This window comes from Cyclopterus lumpus, chromosome 13, assembly GCF_009769545.1.
Source record: "Cyclopterus lumpus isolate fCycLum1 chromosome 13, fCycLum1.pri, whole genome shotgun sequence".
Lineage (NCBI taxonomy): Eukaryota > Metazoa > Chordata > Actinopteri > Perciformes > Cyclopteridae > Cyclopterus > Cyclopterus lumpus.
This window is the reverse complement of record NC_046978.1, coordinates 15,012,432-15,030,500: the sequence shown is the minus strand read 5'-3', so window position 1 is coordinate 15,030,500 and position 18,069 is coordinate 15,012,432. Positions and strand designations below refer to the sequence as shown.

The 18,069-nt window shown below is 42.1% G+C and overlaps 2 protein-coding genes across 2 annotated transcripts in view; one reads left to right on the top strand and one right to left on the bottom strand.

Annotated features, from left to right (window-relative positions):
- tnfrsf19 (tumor necrosis factor receptor superfamily, member 19) overlaps nt 1–6,511 on the top strand; it is a 17,756-nt gene extending 11,245 nt beyond the window's left edge. The window contains exons 6-10 of the mRNA XM_034548164.1: nt 1,751–1,915; nt 3,429–3,557; nt 3,735–3,837; nt 4,335–4,528; nt 5,498–6,511. Of these exons, the coding sequence (XP_034404055.1) occupies nt 1,751–1,915; nt 3,429–3,557; nt 3,735–3,837; nt 4,335–4,528; nt 5,498–5,502 (596 nt within the window). The 3' untranslated portion in view covers nt 5,503–6,511. The remainder of the gene's footprint in view (nt 1–1,750; nt 1,916–3,428; nt 3,558–3,734; nt 3,838–4,334; nt 4,529–5,497) is intronic.
- LOC117741256 (mitochondrial intermediate peptidase-like) overlaps nt 6,233–18,069 on the bottom strand; it is a 24,224-nt gene continuing 12,387 nt past the window's right edge. Inside the window, exons 17-19 of the mRNA XM_034548163.1 lie at nt 17,305–17,426; nt 16,473–16,546; nt 6,233–7,436 (exon numbers count right to left, since the gene is read on the bottom strand). Coding sequence (XP_034404054.1) covers nt 7,336–7,436; nt 16,473–16,546; nt 17,305–17,426 — 297 coding nt within the window. The 3' untranslated portion in view covers nt 6,233–7,335. The remainder of the gene's footprint in view (nt 7,437–16,472; nt 16,547–17,304; nt 17,427–18,069) is intronic.

Genomic DNA, 18,069 nt, shown 5'->3' with positions numbered 1-18,069 from the left:
TTACACTGTCATTATTAAACATTGTTTTTGTAATACTTTTTTTTCATAGTGAGAAGGTGCCTCTATGTCTCTACTGTGATTTAATTGTAGGATTCCCATAAAAACTTACCAGCGATACAAATGCTCTTATGTAAACTGCCAATTATTGAGATTGGTGGCAGTGATTTTATTTTTTAGGATCTGGAATTTGGCAATATGTTCTAATGACGTGTTATAAGTCATGTTTTTGACATTATGTACTTTGTGCTTATTTAAAAATGCGCCTTTATTTTTGCTCTCTGGGTCAAACTAAGTTTCAAAGTGCTGCTTTGAGTTATTCTTATTTTATTTTTTTCTTCCATTAGAAGGAATGTTAAAATACCCTTATCCCCTATCTGGCCGAATGAAAAAAACTGCCCAAAGCTAAAGTGATGTTTACCGTGCATAACAAAGAGCTCTTGGATGTGAAAAGGTGGAAACCAGTTCCCTTTATGATTAATGTACTGAAAAGCAAACAGCAGGGCTCACTGAAAAAAGGAGATATTTGCCATAGTCATCAACAATATCTCACAACCACCCCCCCCCCCCCCACACACACAAACACACACTACACACATTAATCAGGAAAAGATTAGATTTTATTGCTGATAATAGACAATTATGTTAAGCTACATCTACGTGAACTCAGAGAGAAATGTCACTCAACTTGAGAATTCAGGTGTGCTGCTGTTTCTTCTCCAACTCCCTCTTTAAACCAGAGGGTGGAGGTCGCCATGGCAGCGACGCGGCTCCCACTGCTCCCTGATATTCCAGTAATCGCACAGGATGTCTGAAAATGCAAGTAACTCGGATGTGTACGTCACTGTGCAAGAAAACGACATTCGGTTTGAGAACGATTGAAAGTTTAATTTTTATTTTTGCTACTTCTTAACAAGAGTTGGAACACACGCTGTGCCTTTATCTCCGGGGTGCTTGAAAACATAAAAAACATGTCGCAGATGCCAATTTTTTAAAGCCACTTCATCTCTCTTTTTGTTAATATATCTAGCGTTAAGCGATATTAAACCCCAATGTTCTGTATGTGTGGTAACTTGTACGAAGAGCCATATTCTTGAGCCTCTACATGAGTGGTCATGTGAAGGTCCTGAAGGCGGAGCCCACCGCGAGGTCCCGTTTCCCCTCGGGGCAGGATAAGAACTTAATCATGAAATTGGTGCATGTGCACATACATGTAACTCACCACAACAAACACTGACACACAGGAGTGTAACTCCCCCGCCCCCCCCCCACATACACACTAATATCTAACCCATTTCAGAAGCCTGACTAGCATGTCAGCCTCTTGATTTCAGGGCAGTGTGACTAGCATGAGAGGGAGCCTGGGGGGGAATGTCTGTAAATCATCTTCTGTGGGGAACGAGACAGAGGCAGATAAAGGGCAAACCCACCACAGGCGTTTTCTCTTTGAACTCCTCTGCGTATTTCATTAGGCTTAGGCAAAGAGGTGAATGGCTCGAGGCGCAAAAGGAATAATTTGTCTCACGTTACCAGATTCTGATTGGCTGAAGGAGCGTCGGATAATACGAAGTAGCCGCCCCCTTCAGGGTTCTCCAATAACTGCTATTTTGAGAGACAGGATGTTTTGTGTGTTCACTCAGGTCTAATAAGTCACAATAAGGTCACGTGATCAATCAAAGAATCAATCAATGTTTTGTTTTTTTTGCGGCCACAGCTGTATTTCACATCTGCCCGTCCTCCATCTTCTTCACAGGCAGCGGGCGCGTGAACCTGGTGCCGCTGCCCTCGGTGGAGACCAGCCCGCGGGACATGGCCCTGGCTGCGGTCATCTGCAGCGCTCTGGCCACCGTGCTGCTGGCGCTGCTGGTCCTGTGTGTCATCTACTGCAAGAGACAGCTGCTGGAGAAGAAGCCCAGTGGTGAGTCACAACATCTGCACACGCTTTGCGCAGATGTTGCGAGTGCATCGCTGAAAAATACTTTTTTCTCGAATCAGGACCGCGTGTTTAATGGATGCCGAGAAGAGCAGGAGCTTTAGGGGATTCTTTAAAACAATTTACCAGTGATTGGTGCTTTGAAAAATATTTATGCAGTCTTTCGACCAATGCAGAGGCCTTGAGGTAGATTCACATTGGAACACTATTAAGACTTTTTGTACACCAGTGCACTTTCACAAGCCAGGGTTGCATGTGGTTCTATGCGGCGAGCATCGAACTTTGACCCCCATCTCCACCCTCCTCCCCAGGTGCTGGTAATTCAATACACACCCAGTGAACCTCTAATACAATTTGTATTTTGAAACATATTCAGTTCTCAGAAAGACCAAACTAGAAAGATACACATAGTGATAACAAGTTAAAATGTGTTATTCGCTTGTGTGCTTTGAGATGTACTGAGCGGGAAGCAAAATCGTATCTTTGTTTTATTTATTTTTTTGTACACTGCAGGAATCAGTGTTGTGCAAGAGCTAAATATATGCATGTTAAAATATGAGTGCCGCTTAAAGATTTATAAATCACAAGCTTGGGCGCGTGTGATTTATTCGATCTTTTGTTAACAACACAAACAGAGTGCCACTTCACGTCAGCTGTCATCGCCAATGTCGAGTCTTATTAAACCCTGATGTTGCATATTTGCGGGAACTTGTATAATGAGCAGCATTCCGGAGGCCAAAAGCGTTTTGAGTATTTGAAACGTCTCGGGGCAAAGAAATAATGACATCACGTTTCCCCAGAAAGCATGGAACGAAGAGTACTTTCGTAGTTACTAAGGCGTTAGCAGTTATGTGTTTCTTCTCAGCGTAACGCTGTAAGGGGAATGCACAAGTTAAATATTTTTCACTCAGTCCAAACATGCACCGTACCCTTCCTTCGCCCAAGCTGCATCAAAACGCCGACACAGTTGCTTTTTTAAATTATACAAAAGAATTTTAATCGGCCTCACGGACCCGAGGGTAGTGAGGCATTTCCCAACACATGAGAGGGAATGTAAGTTTAGTCAGATAAAGTAGCTGGGAGGATTTCAACTGGCAGCAGCAATTACAAAAACACAAAAACACACAGATACAGGCTGGTTTCTGTTATTATTAATAAGACTGAAGCATTTCTTCCAACTTCTACGAAGGCACGTTTTATAAATGGCCACATTTGGTGTGTTTTTTGGGTCGTGAAAAACCTTTTGGGCTGTTTTTGTCCCTTCTGCTTGGTAATAAAGCAGTTATAAATGCTGGATATTTCACAACCTGGCAACCCAAAAGTTATTCTTTACCAACTGTTTAATAACTGTTAATGAAGCTTTTATAGAGCGTTCATCCTTTATGAAGGCTTTATAAATAGTTATTAATATTATATTTTGAGTGGTATTAGCAGAAGCTCCCTGCTGTGCTGAGCGTTGTTGTGTTTGTCAGTGGTTAAGTGCAACGTGTTTCCTCAGCTGCCTCTCTGAGGATCCAGGATTGTCCCTACAGTGGAGCAGAGCTGTCCTGCCTGGACCCCCGCTGGCTCCAAGACCTTCCCCCGAGACCCTGCTGCCAGTGTCGCCTCGGCCCCGGACACACCTGTGGTAGGTTGTGGTTCAGACTGAAGACATTTTGTACAACAGAGAATAAGGAAAGCATTGTATTATAACTTTGGTGGTAAACTGTATAGTGGCCTCATTGTGCCTTTTAGACTAGGAGGTGATGGCAGGTGGGTGAACTATTTGTAAAATTGTACGTGTGTGTGTGTGTGTGATGTTCAGGACCAGTCCACCTGATCCCATCTCTGTGCTGTGATGAGAGCTGCAGTCTGGGCCGCAGCCTGGACAACAGTCCCTTCCAGTCCCAGATGAGCCTCAGTGACAGGTGAGGGAAATGTCTACGCTCATTAAGATGAAAATAATCACGGACATTTTAAAGCTGTATTTCTCTAATAATCACCAACTTAGACTGAACAGCTGCAGTTGATATACTCCATATTACATGCACTACATTGTGCTTTACATATGGCTCAACATATAGGAGATGATTAATGTGTGTAGAATATTATACTGTACCAACACGTAAAATAAGGAGCATACTTGTCTTCATATGCTGAGAATAAAAGGAAGATTAAAGCACTTCACACCATGTCACTCCCCTTTTAGCGAGCGTTTGCTACGCCAACAGTAAACCTGGTAACAGCGTTCTCATTCCTCTGGCTATTCTAGGTGCTGAAGACATCATTCATCGTGATTAATTAGATTCTTTGAAGTGTTGAGAACTAACCGAGAGCACCGTGCATAAACGTGAAGCGCCACTGGGTGTGTCTGTGAAGACATATTCACGGTGCTAACCACAGCGTTCTTTATTATGCTCACCAGAAATACACATCACGATGAGGAGAGTTTAGAGCCCGCGGAGTGTTTGTGGGGGCCTCAGTGCAACGCCGAACCTGCAGGGAGACTGGAGGTGGAGGAAGATGATGAAGGGGAGGGCCGCAAGTCGAGGGAGAATTCACCCGAGATGACCAGAAAGAGCTACAGTGAAGCTGTGACGGATGCATCAAGCCAGGAAGGTGAGATGTCATGTTGCTCTCAAAAACCTATGATTAGATATTAATGAAGCAGGACTTCCTTGTACCAAATGGTCCACCAACATTTCTACTGAGTTTGCTCATTACTTCTCTGGATATGAATCAGTTTTGCTCATGAATAGTACGCTAAGTGTGCTAAGACACACCCTTGGCACTTCAAATGATCTGCCTCAAAGCGAAATGATAAACAATCCTCGCATAATTTCTCACGCAAAAGGTGCACTAGAGCCAACTGCAAAAGAAAAGAAAAGGTGGCCCAAAAATTATGAAGTGAATTCTATATAACTATCCCGTGACATTTATTTTATGACATAGAATACCATGACATTTTGTTATGACGTTGTTATGATGTTTTATGTTTTACGACAAACTATGCTGACATTTTAATCACTTTGTTATGGCATTTCTCGACATACTGTTCAATGCCATTTATCACTTTATATACTATGCTAGGATATTTTTATTGAATTTTCATGGAATAATATGGTATCACATTTTTCTATGACTCTTTTATGACATACAATTCTGACATTTTATCTAGTTTTATGGCATACTCTTAACTGCGATGGCATTTGCCATTTTCATGTTAACTAATGACCTTATGATTATATATATTAAAAAAAAAATATATATATATATATAACTAAAGAAAATAATATATATACACATATATATATACACATATATATATACATAAATATATATATATATACATAAATATATATATATATATATATATATATTACAAAATATATCTAAATATATATATTAAAGAAAAAATATATATTTCTATCACATTTGGTTTACATATTATGGCTTTAAGAGCAGCTGGTCAAAGAAACAAGAGATAGCACAGCTTTGATGTCGACAACACTATCAGCTCTCAGCCGGTAGGCTCTCGATAGATTTGTTACTAATCACTGTCGGTGATCCTCTTCCTGCTCTTTCCAGGATGACATGGATTTCTTTGGCTCATGTTCCACCCTGGACTCAACAACAGCCGTGGCCAGATCCCAGATGAGATTACTCTCTATCCCCCCCACCCCCCATTCAGATGAGCAGCAGCCTCTCAAGTGTGGTCACACCGCCTCTTTGAAACGCCGCGGACCTCAGCGTCGAGGGGTCCAAATAGAATATGTGCATAAATGCAAACAAAAAGCACTGCTGAGGAAAATCAAAGCACGAGGGCAAAGGGGACAGAGAGATACACAAACATGCACACGCACACACACAAAGAATGTGAACTCACTGGCCCAGAAGGTGAAATCAAATGAAGTTCAAACGTCGAGGAGTATTGACTTTTTACCGTCAATCAAAGTGAATCAAAGTGAGCCTCTGCTCTGCCTTGAGAACGTCTTTCATATTCATGTAGGAGAACATAAACTGTACCACTGCAGTAGCAGGTGGTGTTATGAAGCGTTTGTGTGTCAAGGTAACACATTTGAGGTGTGAAGAAAAGTTATTATGTTGCACATTGAAGACAATCTTGATAATATGGAGCAAGTTAAAACAAGGAATGTCAAAGTGATAGATTTGTTGTAGATACTGTAAAATATTAAATAGGTAAATATTTTTGTAACATAGACATGACTGACAATATGTTTGCTTTACTTTCCACAGTTAGTGTTGTTGATTGTGATTGGTCACATCCAAATATTGTTTTTGTAATTAAACCACTTGAACAAGTTTACATACTAAGGAATTTTTTCTTATTTTATTCTTTATTCTTAAATCAAGCGATTTAGTATTGCAACTCACGGGGTTGGGGGATTTATGTAAAACACAATTAATGCCCTGACAAATCCTGGCTTTAATTTGCCATGACGCAAATCTAGAGCTGAAACAATGAATGGATAAACAGAAAAATGTGTGTCAGGATTTGATAGACAAAGCAATTGATAATTCGGGCAAAAATATTTAAAAAAAGATGAATCAATAAAGCAATTGTTAATTGCATCCCTGCAACTCAACGGTGTCTTCCCTGGCTTTAAACTGATGTCCTGAGTTTGTAATACAAGCTTTATTCTTCTTCTTTTACAAGCTGAATTTCTCTCTCTGACCTCAAGAACACCAAACACTCCTCCTCTTCCTCCTCTTCCTGCTCTTAACTCCTCAGACAAAACAGATGGAGCGGTATTAATGAAAAGTCTAAACAATGACCACATGACAGGAAGAACATATTAAGTATTCCTCCTCACTCTGATTTAATCAGGAACATACAATACTCTGCTAGTACGTGAGCTGAAACCGGCTAATTAATGATGGGATACTAGTCAAAGGCAGATAAATGATAACCAGAAAATTTAACTAAGACATTTATGGCAGTTTGTTACATTACAGAGCACGATTTTTCTGTTCATTTTTGAACAACGCTCAGTGCTACTAAAAAGGGGAAAACAATCTATGTACAAACTCAAGATGTTTTTTTATGATCTGACCTGGCACAAGTTACTGTTGACACAAGAGAGTCCAGAGCATCTGTGAATGGGACACGGTTTATAATAATCTGTAATTATATTCAAAGATCAAGACTTTTTGATCCATACCACATTACAGCAGAATTAACCAAATACATCAAAACAAGTCAATGTGACTAAGAAAAAAAAAAACAGCAATTTATAAAACGTTAATTAATTTCCAGACAAAGTAAAGATGCCGAGTCAGAATGAGCGTGCAGGCTGCTGCCACATCGTTCACCTCTTGGCCCGGCGTCTGTGCGCTTCACTAGTGTTTCGTGTCTTTGCCTCGTCGAGGTTCAAGTCGGGTTTCCATGGCGCCGGAGGCATCGTTCAGCTTTCGGAGTCCATGAGGAAGGTTTCAAAGTTCAGGTTGAGCTCGGAGACCAGCGCATCCACAAAGTCCTCCATGGTGGGCTGTCTCTGCAGCATCCCTGTCACACACACACATAAAGCAGCAGGTTTTAAGGTGTGTGTGTGTGTGTGTGTGTGTGTGTAATGCACATCTGTCTCTGGGAAGGAAAACAACTGGTGGGGCACTGCAATTAACTGGTTTTCTATTTCCATTCCTCTCACCTCATTCTGACAGGAAAAGTGCAGCTTTCTGCAACATTTAAGCTGAAGTCACTGCAGCGGTTTTACAAAAGAGAGCAGTTGGAGGTAAAAATAAATGAGCATTTTTAAGAAATCCTTTGAAGCAAGGACTATTTTTTTTTTTATCCCAAATTTAGCTAAAATCTAATTAAAGTTCTTGGATACGGACGGCTGCTCTTGCGACTTTTTCTCCAGTTCTGCAACGTCATCACCACAAGTATAATGTATTTTAAGGATGGTTATGATCTCGATATTTGAAGTACAATATATCTAATCCATAAACACTCAGACAGGCCTCAGGTGGTGATATGAACCAACATGTAGTAAAACAGAGCTATGAAGTTCTCAACATCTTCAATTTCAGCCTTTAACAAAACAAAACAAAACAGTATGCTGTGCATTTCATAGTGCTTTATAGGGGCGATATTCAGTTCACACACACAGGTTACAGCACTATGACTAGTGCTGCAGAGCAAATACATCTGTGCAGCCTGTGAGCGAGTCCTGGGAATGTCCGTCTGTGTTTTGAGAACCTGTCTGACAGCTCATGCGTGGAGGACTCCCTCGCTTGCTTTACAATTCAGCTGCACGCCCGCTTTGAAGTCAGTTCATTTCCCCTTGTGTAGCTGCCAATGTAAATAGGCCCTCTCCCCCTCCTTCCTGCACGGGTCACCTCCAACGCACACACACTCACTCAAACACAAGCATGTCTACACAGGCATGCATGAATGGACACGCAAAGGTTTGACACACACCGGACACTGAATGGTCACACACACACACACACACACACACACACACAACCACACAACCACACAACCACACACAACCACACACACACACACACACACACACACACACACACACACACACACACGCACACACGCACACACGAACACACGAAAAACAAGCACTATTAGCTATTTGTGTGAAATTGTCACCATTAGCGTCTCAATATTTGAGTAATGTGTTTGTGGGAGGTCACAGTGACCTTTGATCAGCACATTCTCATCAGTTCATCTTTGAGTCCCGGCGGACGTCTTTGCCAAATTTGAAGAGATTCCCTTCCAGGCGTGAAACAAGAAACAGGAGAAGAGTTCACAAGAAAGGGCCGGATGGACGGACAACCCGGATCATAAACCTCCAGCCACGGTTGACTTTATGATCTAGTCTGCCATGAACACTTCATTAAAAATGTCATAGTAGTGTGCAATAAAATATATATAAGTGTGCCATAGAAACGTCATAAAGAATATCATGCCATAAAAAGGACATAAATATGTTCAAAGTATAAAGCATGCCATAAAAAATAATTAAAAGTCATATAAATGTCAATATTTTATGCAACAAATAATTGTGAAGAATGTAAAAAAGAATTGATGTGCATGCCAGAAACATGCCATTAATAGTTTAGTACGTCATACAAGTAAATAAAAAAAACATTGTAAAAGTTTAAGTATATTATGCCAGACAAAAAAATGCTAAAAATAAAAAGCCACTATGTTCATCAGCAAGCCGCTAACAGTACAAAATAAAAGAGTCGGGTCATGATCGTCTTCACATTACAGTTATGTGACCCGAAAAAAAAAAAAAAAAAAGATCTAGTTTATCTAAAAAATGTTATGTGATCAGGTCAACATTTAGAGAATAATTAGATGTCAATGAGGTATTTGACTAATCCCAGCATGAATATCCCCCCCCCACACTTTAACACAAAAGGTCAGAGGTAAGGATCGAAAGGTGCTCATCTCCCCCAGTCACTACACTGGTTTGCACCACACAAACCAGTGAAACCACTACACGCATGTTCTGACATAATGCCACTAATTTGAACTCGCCGTACACCGGCACTTTCTCTAATAGATGTAATTTCCTGACTGTGTGTCCACGGGGGGATCTCATGTCTAGGTTACTGTGTTTAACAAGCAAAGTGAACATGACAGGAGTGATGAGAGAGGAAGAGGAGAGAGAGAGAGAAAGTTAGAGATGCAAAAGGGAGGCGTGATCATGAAATGTGTTAGTCAGGTAAACAATGGCGCCCTCGCCGGCTTCTCATCACCAACAGCTCGTGGTGTCAGCACCCGGGGTCTCACACGGTGACCGGTGGTGGATGAAGGGCGGCGCTACAATGGGCAGTGAGGAGTGAGGAGTGAGGAGTGAGTCTTTTCTCAGCCCACATCCCTGGGAGAGTTGGAGAGGAATGCACAGATAACCTCAAAGTCATAACAACACTGCGAAGGAGTGATCTGATATCTGAGAAGCTGCTTTTATAGATGCACACGAGGAGGCGGGGCTAAGTCAGACATAACAGACCACCAGGGTACCATCAGCAGTGGAAAAAAAAAGAAAAGGTGAGCACTAAAGTAAACGGATGCACCACAGAGGTTGATGGAGCGGCACGTCCACAGAGGGAAAACTACAGGAGGGCTTCTCAACCTTTTGGAACATAGGGCTCACTTTTGATCTCTAAAAAAAAAAAAAATATCTAAATAAATGAGAAATAAACATTAAAAAAAGTAGAATAAAATATATAATGGGCTACAGTTAAGTGTTATTCCTCTGTCAGCTATAAACACCAACGTAAATATTCTGCTTACCCTATTAGCTACTAGTGTCTCTACCTCTGGATTCCAAGCTTTACATTTTTAATTAATGAGAATTCATGAACACATTTGGATATTAAAGCGTTGTCAATTATAAACAAATCAAATCACTTTAGTTCTCCAGTGGCCCACTAAATGGAGCTCTGAGGCCCACCAGTGGTCGGGAAAAGCTGAATGCAGTATGAACACAGCGATGATGAGACGACAGTGGGTTGTTTTGGACTGCGCTACACACTTTTCTTTTTTCTTTCAAGGTCCCCCAATGTCATTGATATTCAACTAATTCAACAGCCATGTGTTTCTTCCAGAAAACCCACTGGATTATCCACAGTCGTTCCCCGTCTCTTACAGTGCCGTGCACATCCTGAAGGAGTCGACAGCGTGACAGCGGGCAGACCTATAAACTCACTCTTGGCGACGCGGTCGAGAAAACGCAGCGCCAAACCAAACATAGGCTTTGCTTTGTGTCCATTGTTAGCAGAGCCTCAGGACAGAGGCTTTTTGCCTTGTGAGTCATCTCGTATTTAAGAGTTTCCATTTCCATTCATAATGGCACCGACACGGCCATTGAGGAACCGGGCTTCTACCCATTACGGTCAACTCGGGGCCGGCAGCGTTAGCCAACTTGGCCGGCAGAGTTTGAGCCGGTGTTAAAAGAGACCCGCAACAAACAAAAGGGTTTACAAAAATAAAAACAGTGGAACTTCCTTCACAACTGTATCCCCCCCCCCCCCCCTGCTTTGCAGTTTCTCCACTGAACAGCCCCCACTGGAGCTGCTGGCTGAGAGTACCTCGCTCAAGAGTACTTGTTGGGAGGCAAAGTGCGGCGCTCACTCTCCATTCCTGCTGGCGTGGGAACCTTCAAATCACAGAACCTTTTCTTTGGCTCGACTTTCACGGCCTCTTCTAGTCCTGAAATAGCCATTCCCTCAATACAGATCAGAGAGCTTCTTCCCACTGAGAAATGAAATCGCATTTTATATTGTAGGTGTATTAAAAAACCTGCTTTAATAACAATATGACTTAAGCATTTTGGGTGAATATTTAAATCCGTTACCCTGTGATCCTCAAAAGAAGCTGCAGCATAGTTACCTCGTACTTTTCTACACTTCCGCGTGCATTTTCTAAAGTTAAATAACAGTTAAGTAAACAGAGCCGTATCTCTCGCAGAATGATCCGTTTACTTAAAGGGTGGCGGGCGATGGGCATCAGTCTAATGAAGACCCGTGTGGCTGGCTAACAGCTCGGAGCCTCGGTAATGACAGCTCCGGGGACAAGAATTCAGTAGAAATGTTTCTAAATTGTTGCCCAGCCTGCAGCTACTGCTGGTTGAAATCATCAAACATCTGAGTCACCGCCCAGCTTGCTTTCTTCTTTTTTTTTGAAAATGGGGGTAAAGTGTCTGCTGAGATACATTCTTCTAAGAACGGATTCACAAAACAGTAAACCCATCTGTGTGTGTGTGTGTGTGTGTGTATGTGTGTGTGTGTGTGTGTGTGTTTGGGAAGTTTGAGGCAAATTAAATGCAACTTTTGTAATGCAATTTTTTTTTTAATAAAAACCTGATTCTCCGGGCAAAGAAAAAAGAAGTAATTGTAACATAATAGCATGGAGACTCTTTGAGACTAGTTGTTGCACTGTTTTTGCACTAAAAATGGGTTGAAGGTTTGGAACATTAGTCATTCAGAGGAGTAAACAACAACAACAACAACAACAACAACCACAACCACCTCTGGAGTAGTGCAGAAACCAATATATTATAATGATAACAATATTTTCTACAGAAACCAATATATATTTCTTTATTGGCTTCCTGTCGCAAGCACTTTCACAATGTTAATGCTCCAACAGCAGAACACAGCTGAGCACTAATCAGCACAGTTGTTAAGTGTCTTTAACCAATCGGAGGGCTTCGCTGAAACTGGCCGTTTTATAAGAGCCATTGATCCCAGTCCCTTGGACTCGGCTGTGTTTGGTTCTTTCATGATTTAATTGGTTGCTTTTACAGGCCTATTAAATCCACTCCACATTTGTGCATAAAAAAAAACAACAACAAAAAAACTGCAGTGTGCAGTAACAGGTTACAGCCTCTGTATGTGGATGAAGAAATCCGCACGGAGCTTTAAGTCACTTAAGAGTTGATGATCACACATTACAAAACGTGTTTCCCGGCTGCCTCGGGAGGTGTTCAGCTGCTGCTTTAACCATCTGAAACATGTCGAGGTGTGAAAAGCAGTTGCTTCTGTCAAACCTGGGAGGCAAACTCTGGCTCACTGCCTCCGTAATTACTCCTTTGAAATCCAGGAAGCTTTTTTCTACAAACGGCACTTAAGACGGGACGAGAAAGCGAGCGAGACGAGGGCGATGACAAATGGTGCACAGGGAGCTCTTTGTCGAGTAAGCGCCTTCGCTGAAGAAAAACCCTGCAACGTCACGGAGGATAATCTGTACAAAACTCGCTGTAATGTGAGAAAATGCTTCCCACCGAAACGTGCAGGAAATTAATCTGTAACAAAAATGCTAAATCTGTTAATTGCAACTGAAAAAGCATGTACCTTGGATCTTTTAATGTTTGTGCAAAAATGTTGGTCGGTCCACTAATTTATATATTTCAACAACTTTTGGATTCATGCGTTGCCATGAAATGTGGTTCAGATGTTCATGTTCTCCTCTGACTCTTCATGAAGCCAACACTTGATTCTGTCCAAAACTTTAATTTATGAATAAATACCTGCAAAGCTGATTAAACGTGCACCCAGCCAGCCTCTGCCTGAGAAGCTCAGCTTTAGCGCTCGTTTCTTGAAGTTTGTTCTTATTGCATGCGAGAAAAATGTGGTGCATCACTGCAAAAGGTGGTTCTCAGGCCGTGGGCTGTATATTCTAATGAGCCAAACCTGAATGGCTTGTTGAATGTTTTCTGATGAAGGAAGCCAACAACAAAACAAAAAAAAACCTGACTGGGTTGTCTCATTTCACCGTTTGTGGGTCGGTCGTCACTCCGGATACCAAAATGTATTCAAACAGTGAGTCTTTCATGATACGTCCGCCTTAAAGGCTTTAACACTTGTATTACTATGTTCTTCACAGCACTGGAGTCATCAAAAGGAAAACTCACCATCAGTAAATCAAGGATGAGACACTGAGGATAATTTCCACCACAAATCATGTCAGCTTTTATGGAAGGGCTATAAATTGTGTATTTTGCAGCTTCACATCTTAGCTGTGAAGTTCCTCTCCTCCGAACTATACATCATTGTCACCAGAGTGCTGTGGGACTGCGCAGACCACCATGCTCTTGGGGTTTATTAGCGACTATGCAAGCAGTCATTTGAACTATTCAGCCACGCTGCCCTCAGACAAAGAGCTCGGCTACTGAGCCGTAGTAGATCCATTTTCTGAGCTCGACAGTCGGGGCTGTGGGAACAGTCCGGGCCATGAAAGACCTCTCTGTGGCCGGAGCCGAGGTTCAGTTCAGCTAGTCGATCACCTTTCACTCCCTCCTTCCCTTTCTCGCCTTGTCCTGCCCGTACTGACTCATATCCCTGCCTCCGTACGCGGCAGGTCTGGATTTAACGCCCCGGGTTTACATGTTCCCTGGGAAACATGCGCTGGGTGCGCTCCGGTTGCCCGTGGGCCCCCCACCCCCGTCCACCAACTCGCCTGAAGGGGGTCGCAACGCAGTGCGACACACCCCTCCATTTACAGGAGCCTTTGTTTGAAAGAGTTGTGCGTCATGGGTCGGATCGGGATTCTGTGTCCTTCTCCGAGCCTTCTGCTCTCTTCTGGCCTGAAGACGGCATTTGATATAAAAAGGGCTGTTCCCATTCAAAAGCGTTTTCCATTCCCCAATAGGAATTCAAGATGGTTGCCATGAACCTCTCAACCCCACAGGGAAAAGTGGCGGGAAGCTAACCGTTTCAGCACATGCGCTGATGTCCTCTTATAACTCTCTTTCGTGACCTTAAGGTGAATTATGATGACATATGTCGCCATCAAAATGGCGAGGCGGCTGGATGAGTCTCTTTTAAAATATGAGTTGTTTTTTCTTTTTCTTTATTTGAGTGTTTCTCCAGACATGGAAAATATATGATGAGTTTTTTTTTAAAGAGATGGGTTTCCGATGATTATCATAATTGCACTTGTATAGTAGACTAAAAAGATGTATTTTGGAAAACTGCCAAACATGTGAGACTAGAAATAGCATGTAACAATTCCACGGGTCTTAATTTGATCTATTTCCTGTTGCAAAATGAAATCATTTTGCGTATATATTATTCCCCCCCAAGCAGACATTTTTTATAGAAGGCTTGTACAATGACTTATGGCTGGGAATGACAGCAGGAGGGATCAATATGACCCTGATAACTATTCTGCACACAGGGCCTCGGCCTATAATTAGAGTAGCATTCACTTCAAAAGGGAGCCATAAAAGAAAATATTGTCAGTTCAACAACTGTTAATTGGAAAGTAGATCTAATAACAAGGATTTGATCTGTTGGAGGTTGTAATTTCAGAAGCTGGGCGCAGCCCTGGTTGGAGCTGTCAAAGGGACAATCTGAAGGAGGAGCGAGGAGGTGACCCTGAGGGAGAGATTTACAGTACACTCCCAAATGTCACCTGATATTACTAATCCCTCTCCTCTCTCCTCTTTTGTCCTGTCCAGACATGTCACAGTGACTGCTCAAGCAGGGGAGGAGGAAGTGATGGGAGGAGGAAGAGAGACAGGAGGAAGTAGTTTGTTTTGCCCTACAATGACACAACCTGAATAACTTCAGTTACAAACAGACGCACCATCAACTGTCTACGGACATTTTTACTTGATGATGAAAGTTCAGTGATGCTGAACTTGCTGCCAGATAAACAAAAATGTACAATACAAATATTTGTTTTGCACTTTAAATGTAAAAGCTTCAAAATAGACAAATAAAAAAAAAGAATGGCAGAGGGCCAGGCTAAGCCCTGAATGTCTGTTATGCGTTTATTAACTGGCACGCGAGTAAAGTACACTGGATGGAAAGATAAGAGTAACGCCAAGTTATTCAAATTTAGGGTGGGACATTAAAAAAAAATGATTCACAGCAATCCATCCAATAGCTGAGAAGTTTCCGTTGGCACCAATGTGGTAGACCAACTGACTAACTAAGCCATCTCCAGTCACGCTTCTTGCATGGCAGAAAGATGTTGGTTAAAACACAAAGTTGAATGAAGTCTGCGTATTAATCCTGCAGAGTCAGCAGTTTTTATGGTTCAAACCCATAATCATCCATGTCTGTATTTTCCTGCCTTCTGGAGTTTGTCTGAGCTAAAACATATATATTAAAAAAGCAGCACAATGTCTTTGAGTTGTGATTTCTTTGTTTAAACAGATCATGTAACTGACCTCGGGGACTAGCATGAATAGCGTATGGTTGCCAGAAGGAGCTGACTCGACGATTTATAGCACAGCAGGCCTGCTGTGTCTCTGGGTTGCTGGTTGTAAACAAAGATAATAAATGTTGGGAGGTGTGTCAAAAAAAACACTACGACCTGAATATTGGACTCACAGCTGCTTCTGTGGGATGAACACGCTACAATCCCCCTCAGGTGATGCTCAATACCGTCTTTACTGGGGAGGTTTAAGGACTGTAATGGACACCATGTCAATCTTACTTAATATAGGAATACTTAAGTGCCAAAGTTTATGCTAGAGATTGGATAATCCTTCCTGGGGTTCTCTCATGGTGCTCAAATATATAACAATATTTCCTGTTTTCATGCATCGTTTTTCAAATATGTATTTATCATGTTATTTCTTTATTTCTTCTTTATGCTATTTTATAACAAATTCAAAAACAAACTGGTAAACAAAAAAAAAAAAGTTACTTTCATTGAACTTTTTATGCGTTTCCCAGTAAATATTGTATCTAGTAAATGAGTATGTCATCTTTCAAGGATGCTTTACGAACCAAATTCAACAGCATCATGTCACAGTAATTATACAAAAGTTTTTTATTGTTGGAACTGGAAGTTAACACTTTAAATCCTAAAACAAAGGAAACCTGGAGATACACTCTGGGGAATCTTAAAATGAGCTAAATCCTCCTGGAGAAGAAAGTGTCTTGAACGAGGTTAGGGTCAAAAGGATGAGCCGAGAGCCCAAAAATAGTAGGAGAACTGAGTCTGATGTGCAGATAAACTGGTACTAAAATAATGAGCGTTGTTGAATTTACAGGTAAATATAAAAATGTTCCTTAAACATTTTGTGAAAGAAAAATGTTGGACATGGTAAGTTACCTTCCACCATCAGCATGGGCTCCTTGGCTCCTCCGTGGGCCAGCATCTGCCGGCGGTAACGCTCACCCATGTCCCTGACGGAGAGAAGGCGAGCAGAGCAAAGATAAACACAGAAGAGAAAGCAATAAGGTTACAGACACTCCGTCAACAACTCCACCACGGCCACTCGGAGCCCAGGGCCAAGTCTCCTAAGCTGCCTGTTCACAACACACAGGTGACAGGAAGCAGAGATCTGACAACTACAGGTGGAACTAAAACAATCTCAGGGAAGAAGGGAAGACAGGAAGACGGAGAGATGGGGAAAGAAAGCGAGGGGGGGTGGGGGGGGGGCTTCGTTTTTCAAACAAAAGGGTTTGTGCTTCGTCCAGAGGCAGACACGTCTGTGAAATACATACATCGGAAACCTGCCGAGTCGGCGTGAGTTTCATATGAATGACGTGTTCGATGTCAGATGTCGGAGACTTTAACGCTACACAGGAGGAGACGGCGTGTCAGAAGGCGTTTGTCTTAGCGCTCTAAATGCAATACTGGATTATGCTTTTACGCCTTTCTTAGTGCAACAACTAGTCTCAAAGAGTCTCCATGCTATTATGATACAATTACGTCTTTTTTCTTTGCCCGGAGAATCGGGTTTGAATACATTTTTTAAGGAGTTACATTTAATTTGACTAAAAAATCCCAAATGAACCAGTTCCCTCCCATACATAAATGTTTGGATGGAAAATCCCAATGTGAGTTGAGGATATTAGCATATGCGTTAGAGCGAAGTTGAACTTATGCCCCCCCCCCCCCATAATTTCTGCATGCTCAATTTGATATTCTGCTGTCTCACCTATTTAAAGGATCCTGAACGAAGCACTGTTTCCACACCATTGAGGCCACGGCGCGGGACATGAGGTAGGAGTAGTACTTGGCCCCGTAGCCAATCAGGTGGCTGAATCTCAGCTGCCACGCCTACGGAGGAAAAAAATTAATACAAAATTAAGCCACAACATTATCAACATTCACAGACAGGGCATCTTAAAATAATCTGGACGTCAACAGGTTCTACTTCTACCAGACTGGATGTGGCACTAACTCACTGAGGGGAGACGTGATGGCAATAATAATAATAATAATAATAATATAACCTCTATTGATCCCAGTGGGGAAATTCTTCTCTGCATTTAACCCATCCTTAGTTATTAAGGAGCAGTGGGCTGCCGGTTCAGTGTCTTGCTCAAGGACACTTCGACATGCAACTATGGGAGCGGGGATCGAACCGGCTACCTTGTGGTTACAGGACGACCACTCATCCCAATGAGCTACAGCCGACGTCCTGTTGATGCACGACCAGTGTGTGTGGTCAGGCACCAGTGTGTGTGATGTGACGCAGCAGTGTGTGTGTCTGTGTGTGTGTGTGTGTGATGTGACGCAGCAGTGTGTGTGTGTGTGTGTGTGTGTGTGTGTGTGTGTGTGTGTGTGTGTGTGTGTGTGTGTGTGTGTGTGTGTGGTGAGGCAGCAGTGTGGCAGAGGACGACATCACGGCCTTAAGAGGCTTTAAATATTTCTGCTCGTAAAAAAACGTTTGAGAGAAGACCAAAACAAAATATTAACT